This window comes from Papaver somniferum, unplaced genomic scaffold (assembly GCF_003573695.1).
Source record: "Papaver somniferum cultivar HN1 unplaced genomic scaffold, ASM357369v1 unplaced-scaffold_54, whole genome shotgun sequence".
Classification (NCBI taxonomy): domain Eukaryota; kingdom Viridiplantae; phylum Streptophyta; class Magnoliopsida; order Ranunculales; family Papaveraceae; genus Papaver; species Papaver somniferum.
In genome coordinates, this window is record NW_020648082.1 from 461,350 (window position 1) to 479,686 (window position 18,337).

Here is an 18,337-nt window from a genome sequence, read left to right on the forward strand (position 1 = left end):
ACATATACATATTGGTAATCCAAAGATTTGCAATGAATATCCGTAGCAATAAGCCTAATGATTTCCCTTTCGATTCATAAAACAAGTTCATGAATGTACTTCATTTAAAAGAATGTAAAACATTGTTTCCTAGAATGAATTCTTCACCATAACCCATTCACATAATCATAATAATATATACAAGATTATGTCGATGTCATATCTACGAAGTTCAAAAGATAAACGTTATACTTCGTAGTTTGATTCCCTAATACTATGGTCATACAAATATGACCATGTCACATCACTAGAGTATTATACAATATGTACATTATATACATCTTCGCAGTTATGTTTTCAATATAGCACAACTTGAAATATATGTTAGGAATGAAACAGTTCAAGTCAACATTACTAACCTCAAGAGGAAGAATGATGTCGTCGTTGTAGTTCGCTTCTACTTCACATTCTTCGGGTCTTCGGAGTAATACTTGTATGTCTCAACATTCATAGACTTTCTAGTCTAACCTAAACGAAGTTGACTCTAGTATACAATCAAGCGAATTTAGATGAGTTTTGACACACTAAAATATGACAACCAAACTTGAGATACCAATGCTTGGTGAGTTAAACCGAGCTATGCTCTAACACCTTATTACAATGTTGATTCCATTGAAGATCAATTCAAGATGGATCTTAACAAGTTGTATTGGATAAGTCAAAAAATGGTGCCTTTGCACTTGCATATGGTTCAAGACTGGCATGTATATACAATAAAACTTCAATATATTAATAGCCTTGGGACAAAAATTATTATTTTACAAAATTATTAATTTATCGAGTTAAAATTTAGCCACGAAACCGACTATATGCCCCGACTTTATATTTTTTGAAAATACCTTGTTGAGTTTACTTTTATATACCATTGGATGGATTTGAGTCATTCCTGCAATAAAGCATGTCTCCCATCCCATGTTACATATCATATCTCACGAAAATATGGAGAAAGCTCTTCATAATAATTTCAACGGTAATCGGTCAAAAGGAGAGAAGAAAAGAACTCTGACTGAAGATGAAGTTGATGTTTTTGATACTATGGAGAATTATCTCCAAGTAAATTTTTCTTAATAATGCTAATATTTTCTACGCCTTTTTAAAACAATTTGAGGAAGTTAAAATTAAACTTGTTGAAGCTTCGAAGGGTCAAGACATGTTAAGAACGGAGTTAAAAAGGGTTTCTTCTGACCTTGTTCTCATGAAATCTCATGTCAATAAACTTCTTAATAAGGAGATTTTCCCAATAGAGTTCGTGGACTCAAATTCCTAAAAACTAATTAGGATCTCGACGATAAATAATCATTATTAGTATCTCTTATTCTAGTTAACTCCTTGCAAGAATTTATTTTTATTGGTTTAAAGAGGAAAAACTAGCTTTTGAAGTGGTTATTTATGTTTCTACATTAACTACTTCAGATTTATCAATCATTGAAGTTTATTTAGTTAAATTTTACATTGATGATGATTGAAATACATCATCTTTAACGACTATTTTGTGTATTGCTTGTTTTGTGAGATTTGTTCATTAATATCATATTTATGGTGATTAGAACGAATATCCCATATGTTCTCATGGGTCTAAAGGTGGAGTAAACTATATATTTTGAGAATCGCAATAGTAATCTCCCTACGATCACTTTGTGAATATATTACTGGATTCCATAAGATGGTCTTAGTCAATGTTTTATCTCTCTTAATCCGTAACCAGAAGGGAATACAAGTAAGACTTTAATATCTATGTGTGTACATGGATAGGGAAGATATAATTCTTATTTGAGTCATATCAATCAAATTGTGCTCTTTATTTGTAACTGGCCTAGAGAATATTTTTTTTGATGTTACTTTTCTCAGTAAAATGATGTTTCTTAATGCATCTAACATTAATACCATTATTTTTAAATTCTTTGTTCATAACTGGCGAAAAAGAGAGACATGGGATGTAAATTTGTCAATGTCCAATAAATCCTTCTCTATTTTTTAGAAAAAGGTTTCTCATGTTTCTCACTCGAGAATGACATTAAATGGGGAAGAGTTCAATTTTAATTTGTGCTTAATTGGTATATTTTTGGGGGAGTTCTCTTGTGGAATCGTAGGATATGACTGTACCTTTGTATCTCCTAGATGTAGATACTACGCTGCGAAACTTAGTGAAATAGTCTTAAAAGGTTGGTGAGTTATCTTTAGTCATGATAACTCTTTTGTGTAGTTTATTAAAATTTTGTCTCACCTTTGTCAATTATTTAACAAAGGGGGAAAATTATTTAGAAGTATTCTACTATAACATAGGCTTCTCGTAGCAATGTCTAAGGAGGAGTGAATTGCGGGTGTATAGGTTACTATCTATCAAGCAAATGGACAAGTAAATATTTTTAGGGCATTGCTCAATTAAACCCACAAGTGTTGCTATCTCAAGCTTGTTTTCAATTAGGTGATCAAAATTATATCTTGATTTCTAGTATACTAAGTCAAGTCTACAACTAGGTTAAAATTGTAGTTGAGTATCAGAGATCACTCTTGAAAACTGAAGATCGACGAAGACATTTGGAGAAATTTTGTATCAGGTATGTGAAGACTGAATAATTCTATTTTACTCACTCTACCATCATTATATCTATTAAGACCACGTCGACTTATATTACAGTTACAAAGAAGAAATTTCGAGTCAAGCTTATCTTGTGAAAAATCTCGAAATATGATTTAGCAATTATATGTTCAAAGTTCCTCAACAATATTAATTCTATGAATTAATTTGTGGTTAATTGAAAATTTCCCATGCAAATGATCATATATCACTTGGGAATGTCTCAAACATCATAAGAGAGAAATATGAACATACTGATATTTCTACCCAGGGTGGGTTGGCGAACCAGTTTGTAAACCATAGATATATGAGATATAGAAATACACGAAGGTTAGCGAACAAGTTCGCAAACCGCAAGTTCAATTGGGAACAATTCATGAACCCGGTTGGCGAACCGTGGTGAACTGAATTTTATAAGTTGGATAAATAGGCTAGCAATTGGCGAATCCAGTTCATGAACTGCGGTCAAATGAGTGCGGTAGTCTAGATGGTTTGGCGAACTCGGTTCAAGAACCGTAGCACCCTGACTCGTTAACAAGCCCTACGGTTGGCGAACCGTTGTACCAACTGTCCCGATAATATTTAGCAGATACTTAATGACTTATTATTTTAATATATTTATCATTGCTAGAACTCTTTTAAACACTTCTAAGACTTCATTGATCACTTAAACACTTATGTGTGTGAATCATGATTAATTTCTTAGGTATTTAAATGAACATCAAATATATTTCGGTTATTTGGATAACTTGCCAAACCGAATAGTCACTATACACAGTTCCATAACTGTACCTATGTGTATACTCTTTTATTATTTTGAAAACCTAAAGTGCTTGCTTGATTCTCAAGTTATCTTATCTTCAATTCTAAGCTAACCCTGGTATTTGAAAAGTATAAATAAAGCATCTCTGTCAACTGGGAAATTCAATCACTGATACTCTGTGTCCTAGTTGATTCTAGAGTCATCCTCTATTGACCAAGGTTTTCTATGAGAAACATAATTAGGTCTACGACTAAAATAATTCACTTTGGGGATTCGTGAATCTAGGTCCGACTATCTTTACCCTGATAGTTCATGAATCCTGATCTTGCTTTTCTGTTATCGAGTTCTCGTAATTTCTTTTAGGCAAAGATAGATAGTAATCACAAAGTTCTTTTCATCTCAGACTTTGTGATTCATCAAGATAAATATCTAAAGACTGATCTTAGTTGATCTTTTGAAGATTGTTTTTGAGAGGTGGTTAAGAATCTAGGTTGTTCTTTGGGAGTCGTAAGTTCCGGATTTGTGAGGTTTGCTAGCTTTTTCTATTGCAAACATATTTACACACCTTGATATTTGATATAAACTGAAATCAAATAGACTTACCTATTAGAGGAAAATTGGTATGAAAAGTCTTCACTTCGGCTGAAGAAACTCTTAGGCTGTAAAGGATGTCATCTAATGGAATCAAGTGCGTAGGACCTTGCAAGCTTCAAGAGACGTAAGAAGCGCGAATGTAACTGAATATCTTGGAGGATGAATTCGTTCTAAACTAATTTTAGTTCAAAGTATGATAGTATGCTAGTGTTTATAGTGGCTTAATACGTGTGGTGTTCAATCTGGACAAGGTCCCGGGTTTTTTCTGCTATTGCGGTTTCCTCGTTAGAAAAAGTTTTGGTGTCTTGTGTTTTTCCTTTTCCGCATTATATTTTTTTATCTTTATAATTGGATTCACACAGGTTTGAACTTATTCAATCTAAGTAAATACGTCTGCTTAATTGTAATCCATTACGAGACTAGTTTCTTGTAGAATTTGTATCTTGAAGATAGATAAAAAGTTTAATCACTTGGCATAATTCCGATTGAGTTATTTGGATACGACTATATTGATCTTGGATATTGATTGAGATCGTCCAAGTACTTTGCTTAACAATCAGGTTCAAAGACCTTTTGTTTATATACATACTGATTGAGTAAAGGTTGAGATATAAACTTTATATGCATATTTTCAAGGATAATTTAGTTGGTCTACTTGTTATTGTATTAAGTTTTGTCTATACAAGTTTTCGAACAAAAAAGTTGGATGTATTTGGTATCCCCTGCGTTTTCAATCACAGCAGGCAAACAATGTTGACCTAACAAGTCTTTGTTTGAAGCGATCTATAGTATGGACAAGAATGCAACCTATATTAACGTACCGCCAGCTTTTGATGGCACAAATTACTTGTGGTGGAAAACTGTTATGCGTTCCTTCTTACAAGCTCGTGACTTTCAGATATGGGTTCTAATTATAAGAGGATAAAATGCTCCAATAGTTGCAGAAGGAACTTCTATTGTTTCTAAAGGCATAAAAACATATGACGATAAAGACATCAAAGATGCTAAATGCAACTCTGGTGGATTGAACACCATTGTCCACGCTATAAGTCAATATCTTCAACATCATGTGTCTACGTGCACTAGATCAAGATTCTTGGGATATCTTAAAAACCGTATTTGAAGGGATTCCGCACAAAAGAAATTCGTGCTTCAAAACCAAACTTTTTCCTAGAAAAACCTTGGTACGTCTGATGAAGGAATTTAATCACAAATTATCATAAATAGTGAATGCTTGTTATTCATTAGGAAAGACCATAACTGAATGGGATATTGAGATGAACTTCCGAGATCTTTGCCAGCTCGATACGAGTCTAAGAAACATGTTATCATGAAAGGAAACGATCTTACTACACTTTCCAGAAGCATACTTGTTGGAAAGTTAAAGATCTATGATCATGAATATCAAACTAAAGATGATAAAGTTATGCGTTCAAAACACTTAAAAACAAGTGAAAGTGTTGGTATCTATGAGAAATTGCTTGTTAGCGAACTTTCAGATGAAGATCTTGAAAATTTGTTTTTTCTTATTACAAGATAGTTCAGAGATCTTATCTAAAAGAAGAATAAATGCTTCTCAAGAGAACGTCCATCATTATCAGCCAAACCTCACGATCGTATTATCCCTAAAAAGGATGACGATGAGAGTGATGCCACAATGCTTCAAGTGTAGAGGTTTTGGTCATTTTTTTAATGAGTGTCCAAACCGACGAAAGTACACTGCAACAAGGGTCTTGCTGCAACTCTTGACGAAACTTCTGATTTTTATGATTAATAAGAAAAAGAAAGTTCAAGCTTAATACTTCTGGATGAAACAGTTAATTTTAATGAGAGTAGTGATACAGTAGAACCTCTATATAAGAATATCCTAGGGACCACGAGAAATTATTCTTATATGGAGGTTATTTTTATATAAAGGTCTTCCTTGAAACGATCAATTGTTATATACTATCTATCTAGGAGAAAACATAATTACGCACAACAAACATCACAATGTATTACCTAAGAAATACAAATATTAGTTAAATTTTGTTTAGTTTCACATGTATGATACGCAAGTTATATATATGAGGTTTGCTATGCAACACAATGTACTGAGACAATACCTAGGAAAACATAAAAAAAAATTAGTTTCACATGTATTAGTCAAATGTACGAACTTTGCTATGTAACACAATCCACAAAAAATTCAACAATGATATGGAAAATTGACAAATAAAATCATGTGATCAAAGATATCTGAATGACTCATCCCCCCAAAAAAAAAAAAATCACACCCGCTAAAAGGTAAAAGGATTTTTCAAAATGGTTAGAAGAGTATTTACTTCTTAAACTTTGATGATCCATTTATATCATGTAAAACACTTCAAAAACTTAAAGTGACTTGAAGATCTATTTTTGTTTTACATGAGTTTTTGCATACTCAAAATTTTGAGCTATGGTTCCCTCAGGTGTGATATCTTCTGGTGTACCTTCTACGTCTATGGTTGGTAATTCCACAACAAAAAATGTTGAGAATTCTTTTCCTAAGGAAAAAGATTCACTTTTTAAGAGAAAAAGAAAAAACGTGAAAAAACCTAGGGCAAACTGCTCAAATTAGCAAATATTCTTCAAGAGCTTAAGAAGACAAAGAAGGATCTAATGCTCTTTTCAAAAAGCACTTTTCAAATAACAATCGAACATGTTTGAAGGATCTAATGCTCTTCTCCATAAACCTTATGTTCTAATGTCAGTTGATTACGAAAATTTCGGGAATGATCAAGCTTTATTCAAAGATATTTTCACTAGTTAACTCCTTGTAGGAATTTTGTTCTTATTGTTTAAGGAGGAACACTAGTTTTTGGAGTAGTTTATATGTGTTATGTTAGTTATTCCAAATATTATCATCTTGCATGTTTAAAGTTTACTAATTAAAATTTATTTTGGAAGAAGACTTGCAATACCTAATTCTTCACGGATTATATATCTGTATTGCTTATTTTGTGAGATTTGTTCTTTGCTATCATTCTTTGGTGATGAGGACATATATCTCATATTTTTTCAAAGGTTAAACTCTTTCACTCTTGCAAAAGAGGAGTAAACTATTTTGAGAATTGCAGTTTAATTTTATTCTCTCCACGATTACACTTTTTGTGAATAAACTACAACAGGATTCCGTAAGATGTTCTTTAGGGATCGACTTACTTCCTTGATTGTGTCACCACCAAGGAATAAGTGGTGAACTTTAATCTCTACGTTCGTACATGTCTAGAGAAGTTATAATTCTTATGTTGAGTTATATCGCATTAATTGTTCTCTTATTCGTAACTGGAGAAGAGAATAGTTTGTGTTGATGATTTTTCTCACAAAAATATTGTATATTAGTGCGTCTAACATTAAGATCGTTATTTTTAACTTCTTTGTTCGTAACTGGTAATAAGAGAGAAAAATATTGAGTACAAATTTATTTTGTTCGTAACTGGCGAATAAATTTAAAGTCCAAGAAAATCCTTCTCTTGTGATTAGAGTAAAGGTCACATTGTCATTCTTTCGGGAATGACATAAATGGGGAGAGTTCTTTTGAACTTGTGCTTGATGGTAATATCTTTTTGGGGAGTGTGGATGTGGAATTATAAGAGATGCTTTTGCCTTATGTTTCCATGACGCAAATCGAGATTTCTTGGTTGAAATCGTCTAAACTAAAGGTTGGTATGTGTTCCCTAGTCTTAAAACTTTTTTGATTAATTCATGATTATCCCGATTTTTCTCCTTTGCCAATTTTGTTGACAAAAATGGGATAAGTAATAAGTACTAACTTACTACGTTACATATGACATCATGTAAAGGGGAGTGAATTATTAACTATAGGTTTTACCTATTTTGCAAAAGTAGTATGTATTTACTAAGGGGGAGAACATATCACCGTAATACTGCTCCAAAATTGTGGTGCAATTGAATTTTGAGGAAGGTAACAATACTATGTTTCTGTATAACGACTATTGAATAGAGTGTGTTTACCTCATTCTGTAAAAGTGTATTTTCATAAGTTTTTATTGCTACAGACCTTCAACAACAAAGTGTTGAACGAACACACGCAGAACATTAGAAGAGCTTGAAGTACGAAAAATTCAAGACGTGTATGAACCACGGAAATCCAGTATAGTGTGTTAAACTGGAAAGTTTATTTATTTTATCCGTATGTGTTGAATAGTTTTGTCACTAAATTTGACAAAGAGGGAGATTATAGAGCGTTACTCGGTTGAACCCACAAGTATTGTTATCTCAAGCTTGTTGTAAGTGTTAGATGGTCAAAACTATATCTTGATTTCTAGTCTACTAAGTCAAATCTCGGACTAGGTTAGAATTATAATTGAGTATCAGAGATCACCCTCGAAGACTGAATCATTATATTTTACTCACTATACCATCATTCTATTTACTGAGAAATTAAGCCTGATAGATAAATGAGTAACCTAATTACTATTGTCAATTGTTGGTGATACAAACATCGTCAAACCGTTAACTTAAATAAATAAAAAATGATGCCAAATTAAACAAAGCATACATCTCCAATAAGATCTTCCAAAATCATAAAAATAACTATAATACAACGAGATAAGGCGACGATGATTTCTTTCTCGTTTCGCAACTCTCCCTTCAAAAAAGAAAAAGAGTGATGCGAATTAATCCCAAAATTAATACTAGCAAGGATAAAAGACTTTGATTCTTTATTCCTGATAAATAACTGAAAAAATGATTGTCATCGTAGAAAGTTGGCGTTTAAGCAAGAATATTATAGTCCAACTCACTCAAATAATTTGGATTGGTCCTAATAAATGAATTGAGTACCATTTTTACTCTGGTCGGATCATATTTTGCTCCCTCTCTAACAAAAATCTAAAAGATGAGGCTCATACGTGTGAGGGCAAGACGGCACGTATCAAAAAGTAAAATAGTGATGCCCTAAGAGGGCACCCGATATCCCATGACCATAAATGGTCTACTCCCCGAGAAGTCCCCAAAAGTGCGTTCATGAAAAACGAAGATGCTTATTTTGTCATTTGGTTATCCTTCAGTAAAACATAAATCTCTGTGTAATCTACCCAATTTCGCATCTACTCTGATCAAAGTTCTCCATTATTCTTCTACCAAAAAACATCATCCAGAACGCTTGCTTTCAGATAAACTTGTCTCATACTTAGAAGGAGAATCCTGTAAAGATATAAATTCTCTGAAAAAAGTTCATGCTCACATTATAACTTCAGGTTTAAAAAACCATGTCTTCTTGAGTTCTAAACTATTAGTTTGTTATGCAAAGTTTGATAACTTAACTGAATCAAAAAGGGTTTTCAACACAATTGCAAACAAAAGCCAATCTCTTTGGAATTCAACCTTAGTTGGGTATTTCAGAACTGGTCATCATAATGAAGTTTTGAAGTTGTATTGTGATTTCAAGAAACATTCTAGTATAGATGGTTCATCAATCACATTTGGTTTGAAAACTTGTATTGTGATTGGATCATTACAATTTGGTAGAGGGATTCATGTGGATGCTGTGAAATATAATTTACAAAGAAATGGATTTGTGGGTTCTACACTGATTGGGTTTTACTCAAAGTATGGATGTATTACGGATGCGAGACAAGTGTTTGATGAAATATCTGAAAGAGATGTTGTTGTTTATACAGCAATGGTTACTGGGTATGCTGCACAAGTTTCTGATAGTTATTATGGTTATGAAGCTTTTGAAGTTGCTAGACTTATGCAGAAAGAAGATGGGTTGGATCCTAACAAGGTGACTTTGGTTAGTTTGCTGCAAGCTGCGGCTAATGTAGAAGCGTACAAAGAGGGTCGAGCGGTTCATGGGTATGCTATTAGAAGGAAAATTGATTCTTTTGATGAGATACTTGAGACTAGTCTTATGGACATGTATAGTAAATGCAGAGATTTGAAAATGTCGCCATCCGTGTTTAATAGAATGAATAAGAGATGTGTTGGTTCCTGGAATGTGTTGATTGCTGCTCATGTTCAAATGGGTCAACTGTTGGAAGCTTTCGAGCTGTTTCAGACGATGTCGAAGGAGGATATATTGCCTGATAGGATCACCCTTGCGAACTTGCTTTCGAGTTGTGGTGATATGAAGTTCCTCCGTCAAGGCAAAAGCATCCATGCATATATAATCCGAAGAGAAGTTCAACTGGATTTAGTTGCAACCACTGCATTGATTGAAATGTATTCCAAGTGCAATAGAACAAACCAGGGAAGGATACTGTTTGATGAGATTGAAGCACAGGACGTAATTATGTTTAATGTGATGGTTTCAGGGTATCTCCAAGCTGGGTTTACTGACAAAGCTTTAGAAACAATCTGTGGGATGATTAAAGCAGGTATAAAACCTGACACTGCGACCATTCTTAATCTTCTTTCTCTGTCTGCGGACCTTAGAGAAATCAGAATCGGCAAGGAAGTCCATGCTTACATAGTTAGGCGAGGGATGGGATCAAATGTCGATATAGCAAATCAGCTTCTTTCCATGTACGCGAAATTCGGGCTAATTGAGATTGCTAGGAAAATCTTCAACAGGATAACAAGGAGAGACTTGATTTCATGGACGTCGATGATTACGAGTTACGCACAAAATGCGTATGCCAGCGATGCACTGATGTTATTCCGGTTAATGCAAGAAGAAAAACTCCAGCCTGATTTAGTCACCTTAGTAAGTTTGCTCCAGGCCATTTCACGGCTTGGTTGTTTATTGCTAGCAAAAGAGGTTCATGGGCACATATACAGGAATCTATTGGACAAAGAACTACTGATCATTAATTCCCTGTTAACAACTTATGCAAAATGCGGAGGCATAGATTTTGCTGAATACTTGTTCAAGTCTATAGTAAAGAAGAGTCAAATTTCATGGAACACCATGATTTCTGCTTTTGGGATGCATGGTAAATGTTTAGAAGCACTTGACCTGTTTAATCAGATGTTGAAGGAAGGTTTTCAACCGGATGATATAACGTTCACCTCAATCCTCTCTGCTTGCAGTCATGGAGGATATGTGGAAGAAGGATGGCTTATTTTTCAGTCCATGGCAGAGAAACATTCTGTTACTCCAAATACAGAACACTATAGTTGCGCTATTGATTTATTAAGTCGGTCAGGTCGGCTCGAAGAAGCTTATGGTCTTGTTCAGCATTTGCCTCCTAGAGAAAGAACTTCTGCATTGGATGCTTTACTATCTTCTTGCAGAATTTACGGAAATGTGGAGGTCGGTGACATTGTTGGGAGGGAACTACTGGATTTAGATCCTAATAACTCAGCTACGTACGTTCTGTTGGCAAATTTATACGCAGAAGCTGGTGAATGGGGTGCAGCAGCCAGAATTAGAGAGATTGCAAAAGCAAAATCTTTGGTCCGACAACCTGGTTATAGTATGAATGTATGATAGAGTCTGAATCTGTTCAATTAAATGGTCTACAGATCCCACTGAGGGGAGTAACGAGTAAAATGGCCGAGAAGCATGTCACGTCCTTTGCAAAGTTGACACACTCTTCGACATCAGCAACTCGGTTGCAGGTTACTTGCAGAGACTTGAAATTCTAGGAAGTAATCGCAAGTCTCTAACTTCCTTGAGGAGGAACATGCCACCATCAGAGTGGGGAGTGGCTGGAAAACTACCTGCTGCAAAGATTAATTATGGAGAAGCGATGGTTGTAGCTGATACAATGCCAAGTCTTTGCCGTCTCGAGCTTGTTTATGGTTGATTTGGTGATCTTCTGGACATTTTACGGGCAACCCCGGTTATATAAAACTCATCTTGTATATAAACCCCTTGGTTTGCTCTCTCAGTTTGAAACGTTTTGAGTTGGATTCTACCTTCCTTGATTAACTATTTTTGGTGATGGAGCACAAAAGGTATCGTGTTGCTGCAGCAAAGCCTAATTCCATACAAGAAGAAGAGCAGTCTTCAGGCCATGTCGATCTCAAGTCTTCCAGAAGAGATTAGAGATGAGATCTTTATGAAATTACCGCTTAATTCCATGTCAATCTGCAGGTGCGTGTGCTGGATCTGGTGTACCAAACTTTCTGAGCCTAGATTTACAAACAAGTGGCTCGGTAGACTTCCACAAAAGGCTACATCGAAAGGTTACCAATGAAATCCAGGGTAAGGTTTAGGAGCGTGTGCAAGACCTGGCGTAATATATTTGATTGCCTCGTTAAGAATCAACGTAGATTTTACTACTTTTGTGCATAGCTTTGGGTGATCCTTCATAATTTATCGATTTTCAGTTCGAGAGGTTTGCTTGATATCCCCCTCCAATTAATTTTTTTTTTTTTTTTTTGAATAACAAAAAATTTTATTACTAAAAATTGTCTGACTCAATAAGTCTGAATAACAACAGCTCAACATGCCTAACATCATGGCTGAATTCCTCCAAAACTAGCTTATTATTCCTAGTTGTTTTGATATGGAATCAGCAACATGATTAAAAAAAGTTCACATTCGACGTGCGCATAGTAGAACAATAAAAATCGTCCGGATGGCAATTGGCGGGTAAGGCTAAGGCTAAGGCTAAGGGCTAACCCCCTTGAGCACTATACTACAGAGCCTGTACGAGTAGGTCGATGCCAATGCGCACAATGTTCCCGTTTATATATACCAAGTCCAAGTTTAGATTTTGGTCGACGTGGGACTAATATTTCGTAGCATTATAAGAGAGAATGAAAAGCCAATACCTTTTTGACAGTCTCTCGAGTCAAGCTCTCTCTGTGTCACTCTCTTTCCTGATCGATGCAATGAATTTCGAAGAAATGTCAATGTAGGTGAATATTTTATAAAATAAATAATTAATATTTTATAAAAATGTGATTTTACTGAAAAAGTGCATGTGCTGTGAGTCCAACAAGTCGTGGTTCATGTCTATTATGTTGGGAAGAGTTCTCTTCCTAATTCAATTTGACAATCTTGGCCCATTTTTTAGAACCTGGCTTAATTGGGGTATACCCAATTTTAAGTGGATTTTTTTTAAGGGCCAACGAGGAGTCTTAATGGGTGAAGTTACTAAACTACGCTTACTCATTATAATTCTTATTATCCTAAATCAGTTTCCATTTTTTTTTAGTTTCATCTTCTTCTTCTCCACCTCTACCTTATCAGCTTCTCCACCCGACCATTGAAAACTCGTCGATTAATTCGTCGTCATCGTCGATTCAAAAATTCCGATCAATCTTCAAACATGGAGCCACCACGGCCGAGGCCTAGTCGTATGAAAGGAGCAAATAGAAAACCCAATGAATATAACCTTGGAATTGCAAATTTAGTTCAAAAGAAAGTGAAGAAAAAAACAGTCGAGGAAGAAGAAATCAACGCCGCTGAAACCGAAGAAATGACACGATTAAGAAAGTAAGGGCTTACTTAAACTCCCTCCAGTACTTCAATTTCATGTTTGCATGTCAAATTAGGTCAGAAAAATCGAATTTGTGAATTTGCAGTTATTTAGTTGGCAAGGTGTTTGTTCCACGACCATTCCGACTTTTCATATGTAGGGTTAGTCAGCAAGTTCTTAAGTTGAAGATCTTGCCGGCTTTTGAATACATGTAATTGATTTTTACAGAGTTGGCAAGGTATTCAATCTAAGAGTTTGTCGGCGATATATGTTATTTTTTAGTCGGTGGGTTATAATTCAAATACCATGCCGGCGGTCTGTTTTGAAAATAGTGGTTCATGATGCCTAAAGTCGGAATGGTATTTGAATACCACCTTGGCGGCTGTTTTTTAGCCGAGATTGTATGGGTTATGGACCTTGCCGACTAATTATGTGGAAAATTCTTGTATCTACTGTGTTCATAGTTGTTATTAGCCGGCATGTTATAATATGTTTCAATCAATGTAGTAATCAAAATTGCATGAATAAAGTGAATTACATCTTCCCGTATTCTGTAACTGGATATGAGCTTGATATTTCACATTTACACATATTTGGTTGTGTCGTATACGTGCCTATTACGCCCCCACAACGTACTAAGATGGGTCCACAAAGACGAGTAGGTATTTATGTTGGATATGAATCCCCAACAATTATCCGCTACTTAGAACCTTTAACAGGCGATCTCTGTACCGCTAGATTTTCGGATTGTCACTTTGATGAGACAACCTTCCCGTCGTTAGGGGGAGGTATGGAAAATGACTTCCAAAGAGAACGATATGAATTGTCGTGGTGTGTTCCCATGTTGTCTCATCTTGATCCCTGCACTTCACAATGTGAAAGTGAAGTGAAAAAAATTATCGATTTTCAGAATGTGGCAGATTCAATGCCTAATTCATTTACTGATATCGCTAAAGTGACGATATCACACATACCAGCTGAAAACGTGCCTGCAAGGTTGGAAATTCCCGACAAGGGAAAAGGTACCGCAGATATAGGTACCAAGGCTGGCCGCGTCCCCTAAAAGGAAGAGGGGGTGACCACTTGGTTCGATCGATACTCAGCCAAGGAAGAAAAGGGTGAGTAAGGCACAAACTGATCCATATATCATCAATACAGATAATCCATATCATGAAATTGTCTCTGATTACAGTTATGTCCATGAATCATTATTGGGGGGCGACCCGAAGTTTGAATTGATTCCAGAGAACAAAGAAGTCTCTATGGATTGTGAAAGTGCATATGTGTTGATGGAAAGATCCTCCACGCATATTGATGATATTTTCGCAGATATTGTTGCTCGAGAGATTATAGAGCACGATGATATTGAACCACGCTCTATTGCAGAATTCCAAAAGATAGCAGATTGGCATCAATGGAGAGATGGAATCTAGGATGAACTAAACCCACTGGCAAAAAAACAGGTATTTGGTGCGGTAGTGCTAACCCCACCAGGTGTAAATCCTGTAGGACATAAATGGGTATTTGTCAGAAAGTGTAATGAGAAGAACGAAGTCTTGAGATATAATGCTCGCCTTGTGGCGCAAGGTTTCTCACAACTCCCTGGGATTGATTACGAAGAAACGTACTCTCTTGTAATGGACGTCATAACGTTCCATTATTTAGTCAGCTTAGTAGTTTCAGAAGGACTTGAAATGCAACTTATGGATGTGGTTACCGCATATCTCTATGGGGATCTTGATACAGAGATATTCATGAAAGTGCCATATGGACTTTCATTGCCAAAATCAAGTAAGTCTAAACCATGGAGTGCGTTTGCAATTCAGTTGAAATGCTCACTTTACGGATTAAAGCAATCCGGGCGGATGTGGTATACCTGTTTAAGTGATTATTTAATTGGGAAGGGATATACAAATAATGAATTGTGCCCCTGCGTGTTTATAAAGAAAACAAGTTCCGTATTTGCAATAATAGCTGTCTATGTCGACGACATGAACATAGTAGGTACTCTTGATGAAATAAGAGAAACCGCAAGCTATTTGAAATCCGAATTTGAGATGAAAGATCTTGGGAAAATTCGGATGTGTCTAGGACTTGAACTAGAACATCGAGCTTGAGGAATATTAATCCACCAGTCTGCATAAGTCCAAAAGATACTCAGAAAATTTAATAGGACAAAGTGCACTCTGCTAGCACTCCCATGGTTGGTCGAACTTTATATGTACATAAAGATCCATTTCTTCCAAAGTAAGATGACGAAGATGTATTAGGAGCTGAATATCCCTATCTAAGTACAATATGCACATTATTGTACTTAGCACAATGTACTCGACTAGATATATCGTTCTCAGTGAAATTGTTAACTAGATATAGCTCAGGGCCAATGCAGCATCATTGGAACGGTATAAAGAATATCTTTAGATACCTAAAGGGAACCATTGACTTGGGTTTGTTTTATCCATATGAAGACGAACGAAGAGCTGCTAATGTAATTGCGACTCCTTACATCGAAACTCAACTAAAGTTTTGGTTGGTTTTGCTGATGTTGGATACCTCTCAGACCCACAAAAAAGTCGATCCCAAACTGGATATGTGTTCAACATAGGGAATACAACGATATCCTGGATATCGAACAAGCAAACCCTTGTGGCTACCTCCACGAACCACTATGAGATCATTACCCTACATGAGTCGGTTCGTGAATATATTTGGTTAAGGTCAATCATTACACATATTCGAGGTACATGTGGTTTGAGTTCTACCAAAGAAAATCCAACTTGCATTTATGAAGATAATGCAACTTGCATCGAATAGATGATGCAAGGGTACATTAAGGGTGATAATACGAAACATATATCACCGAAGTTCTTTTACAATCAGCAACAACAATGTCTTCTAAACATTCAAGTCATTAAAGTAAAGTCTGAAGAAAATGTGGGAGACTTATTTACTAAGTCATTACCTAAGTCCACATTTGAAAAACATGTGAGAAGTATAGGGCTAAAGAAATTGTCCGAACTTCCATGACTACATGTGAAAAGTACATGACTAAAGGAATTGTCTGAATCCTGTAATTGCATGCGTAAGACTAAAGGAATTGTCTAAAACTCCCATGACCGTTATGGACTAAAGAAATTGTCCTACATCAGGGCCGAGGGAGCTTTTAATGGTATGTTGAACTCTTTTTCCCTTCTTCGAGGTTATTTTTCCCCACATGGTTTCGTTACTCGACAAGGTTTTTAATGAGACAACAATAATACCATAAATTTAAATCATGGGGAGATGTCGACATCAGGGGGATATCTAGCGATGCACTGATGACATCAAAGTGTGTTGTACTATTTTCCTTCACCGACGTTACTTTTTCCCACAGGGTTTTGTTACTTGACAAGGTTTTTGATGAGACAACAAAAACACTAGAGATACAACTTCGTTTGAGGTTATTCTTCTCCTTACAAGTGTTTAGGTTTTTGTGCGAAATATTTTTCCTGACACGGTTCTACAAAGGAGAAGAGTCCTGACAAGCGACGCCATTTCAGAAGCTCAAGTGTCTTTCTCCTTTGACCAGTTTTTCATCAACATATGTTTTCTGGAAAGGTTTTGACAAAGCAGTTAGTTTACAATGGTGGTCATCCAAGGGGAAGCGTTGTAGGAATATTATTGGTGGTGTGGTTGACCACCCCCATGTGTCACTATGCATGTGCAACTTCTTTCCATGCTAGACACATATAGCATTTCCTCTAACTCAATCAACACATGTGCTTCTACCTTCTCTTTATCCCATGTATTTAAAGAGTAAAAGCTAATGAGAAAATACATCTCATTCTCCTCCTTTTCTTTTGTCTCTTTTATGCTTTAGTGTTTTGTCTCTTCATACATCAAACTTCTACAATTTTTATATTTTTGATAATAAATTAGGTCCCCCTTATCCATATATAGGATAGTTGAATCCATAAGAACTCTCAAAACCATATTCTTGAAGCCCTATAATAGGTTTTCCTAGGATTTTGTTTTTGAAATATGATTTTAAGACATGATTGATATCATTTTATTTATTTATATGCTCTTTAAGCAAAGGATCATGTCATGTGGTTAGGGATTTTGGGGAGAGTAACTATTCCCAACTCAGTTTGACAATATTTGCGCTACAACCATATTACTATCAGATAGACTGTGAATTTTATCTTGGGGTGAATAAATTTTTTTGGTTCTTTACATACATGTTTAAATCCCTAAAATGATTGATGTCACTTTAGTACGTTTTTTTTTTCTCACTTATAGAAGAAGACGTTTAGAAGTGTATGACCTACGATTTTTCTGCTTCTAGAAGTTAAAAAGTTACTTCATACGGAACTGTTTTTTTTTTGGCTTCTGGAAGCAAAAATTTCAGAAATTAGATTGGCTATACGATTTTATACGATTTTAAAATGACTTCTAAAAGCAAAAAAATTAACTTTTTACGAAACAAAATTTTGTTACTTCAAACTTTTTTTGCTTCTGGTATCCAAAGGCAGGAGGTTTTTTTCTCCCTCTCTATCTAGGGGTGAGCATGGGCCTATGAACCGATTTTTATCTTATCCGCATCCAATCCAATTCACTACGGATTTCAAATTTGGCATCCGCATCCAATTCAACGTCCAACAGATTTGCATTCAATGGATGCACGGATGAACGGATTGGGTGCAGATAATCCAATGAATTTGTGTAAGTTAAAGTTTATAATGAAAAAATAAATCATATATAGATGACTTCTTATAGAACCTACACATTTTATGCATGTATATAAATATAGATGAAGTGCCATGGACAACACTCCAAGTAAACACCTTAAAAATTTCAAAACTATCTATATATTTTCCAGAAATTATATAAATGTGTTTAATCTAACGGATATGGATGTCCAACGGATTTTCAAAGTTGCATCCGGGCCCAATCCATTATCCGTTGGATTTCAAAAATCTCATCCGCGTCCAACCCATTAGCAAACGGTCCGCACATCCA

The 18,337-nt window shown here is 35.4% G+C and overlaps 1 protein-coding gene across 1 annotated transcript; it reads left to right on the plus strand.

The window, feature by feature from the left end:
* The first annotated feature begins 8,991 nt into the window (after positions 1-8,991).
* On the plus strand, positions 8,992-12,259 carry LOC113343089 (pentatricopeptide repeat-containing protein At4g21300-like). Its single transcript, XM_026587397.1, has one exon. It carries the CDS (start codon positions 8,998-9,000, stop codon positions 11,392-11,394), a length of 2,397 nt encoding a protein of 798 aa, XP_026443182.1. The 5' UTR covers positions 8,992-8,997; the 3' UTR covers positions 11,395-12,259.
* The last annotated feature ends 6,078 nt before the right edge of the window (positions 12,260-18,337 follow it).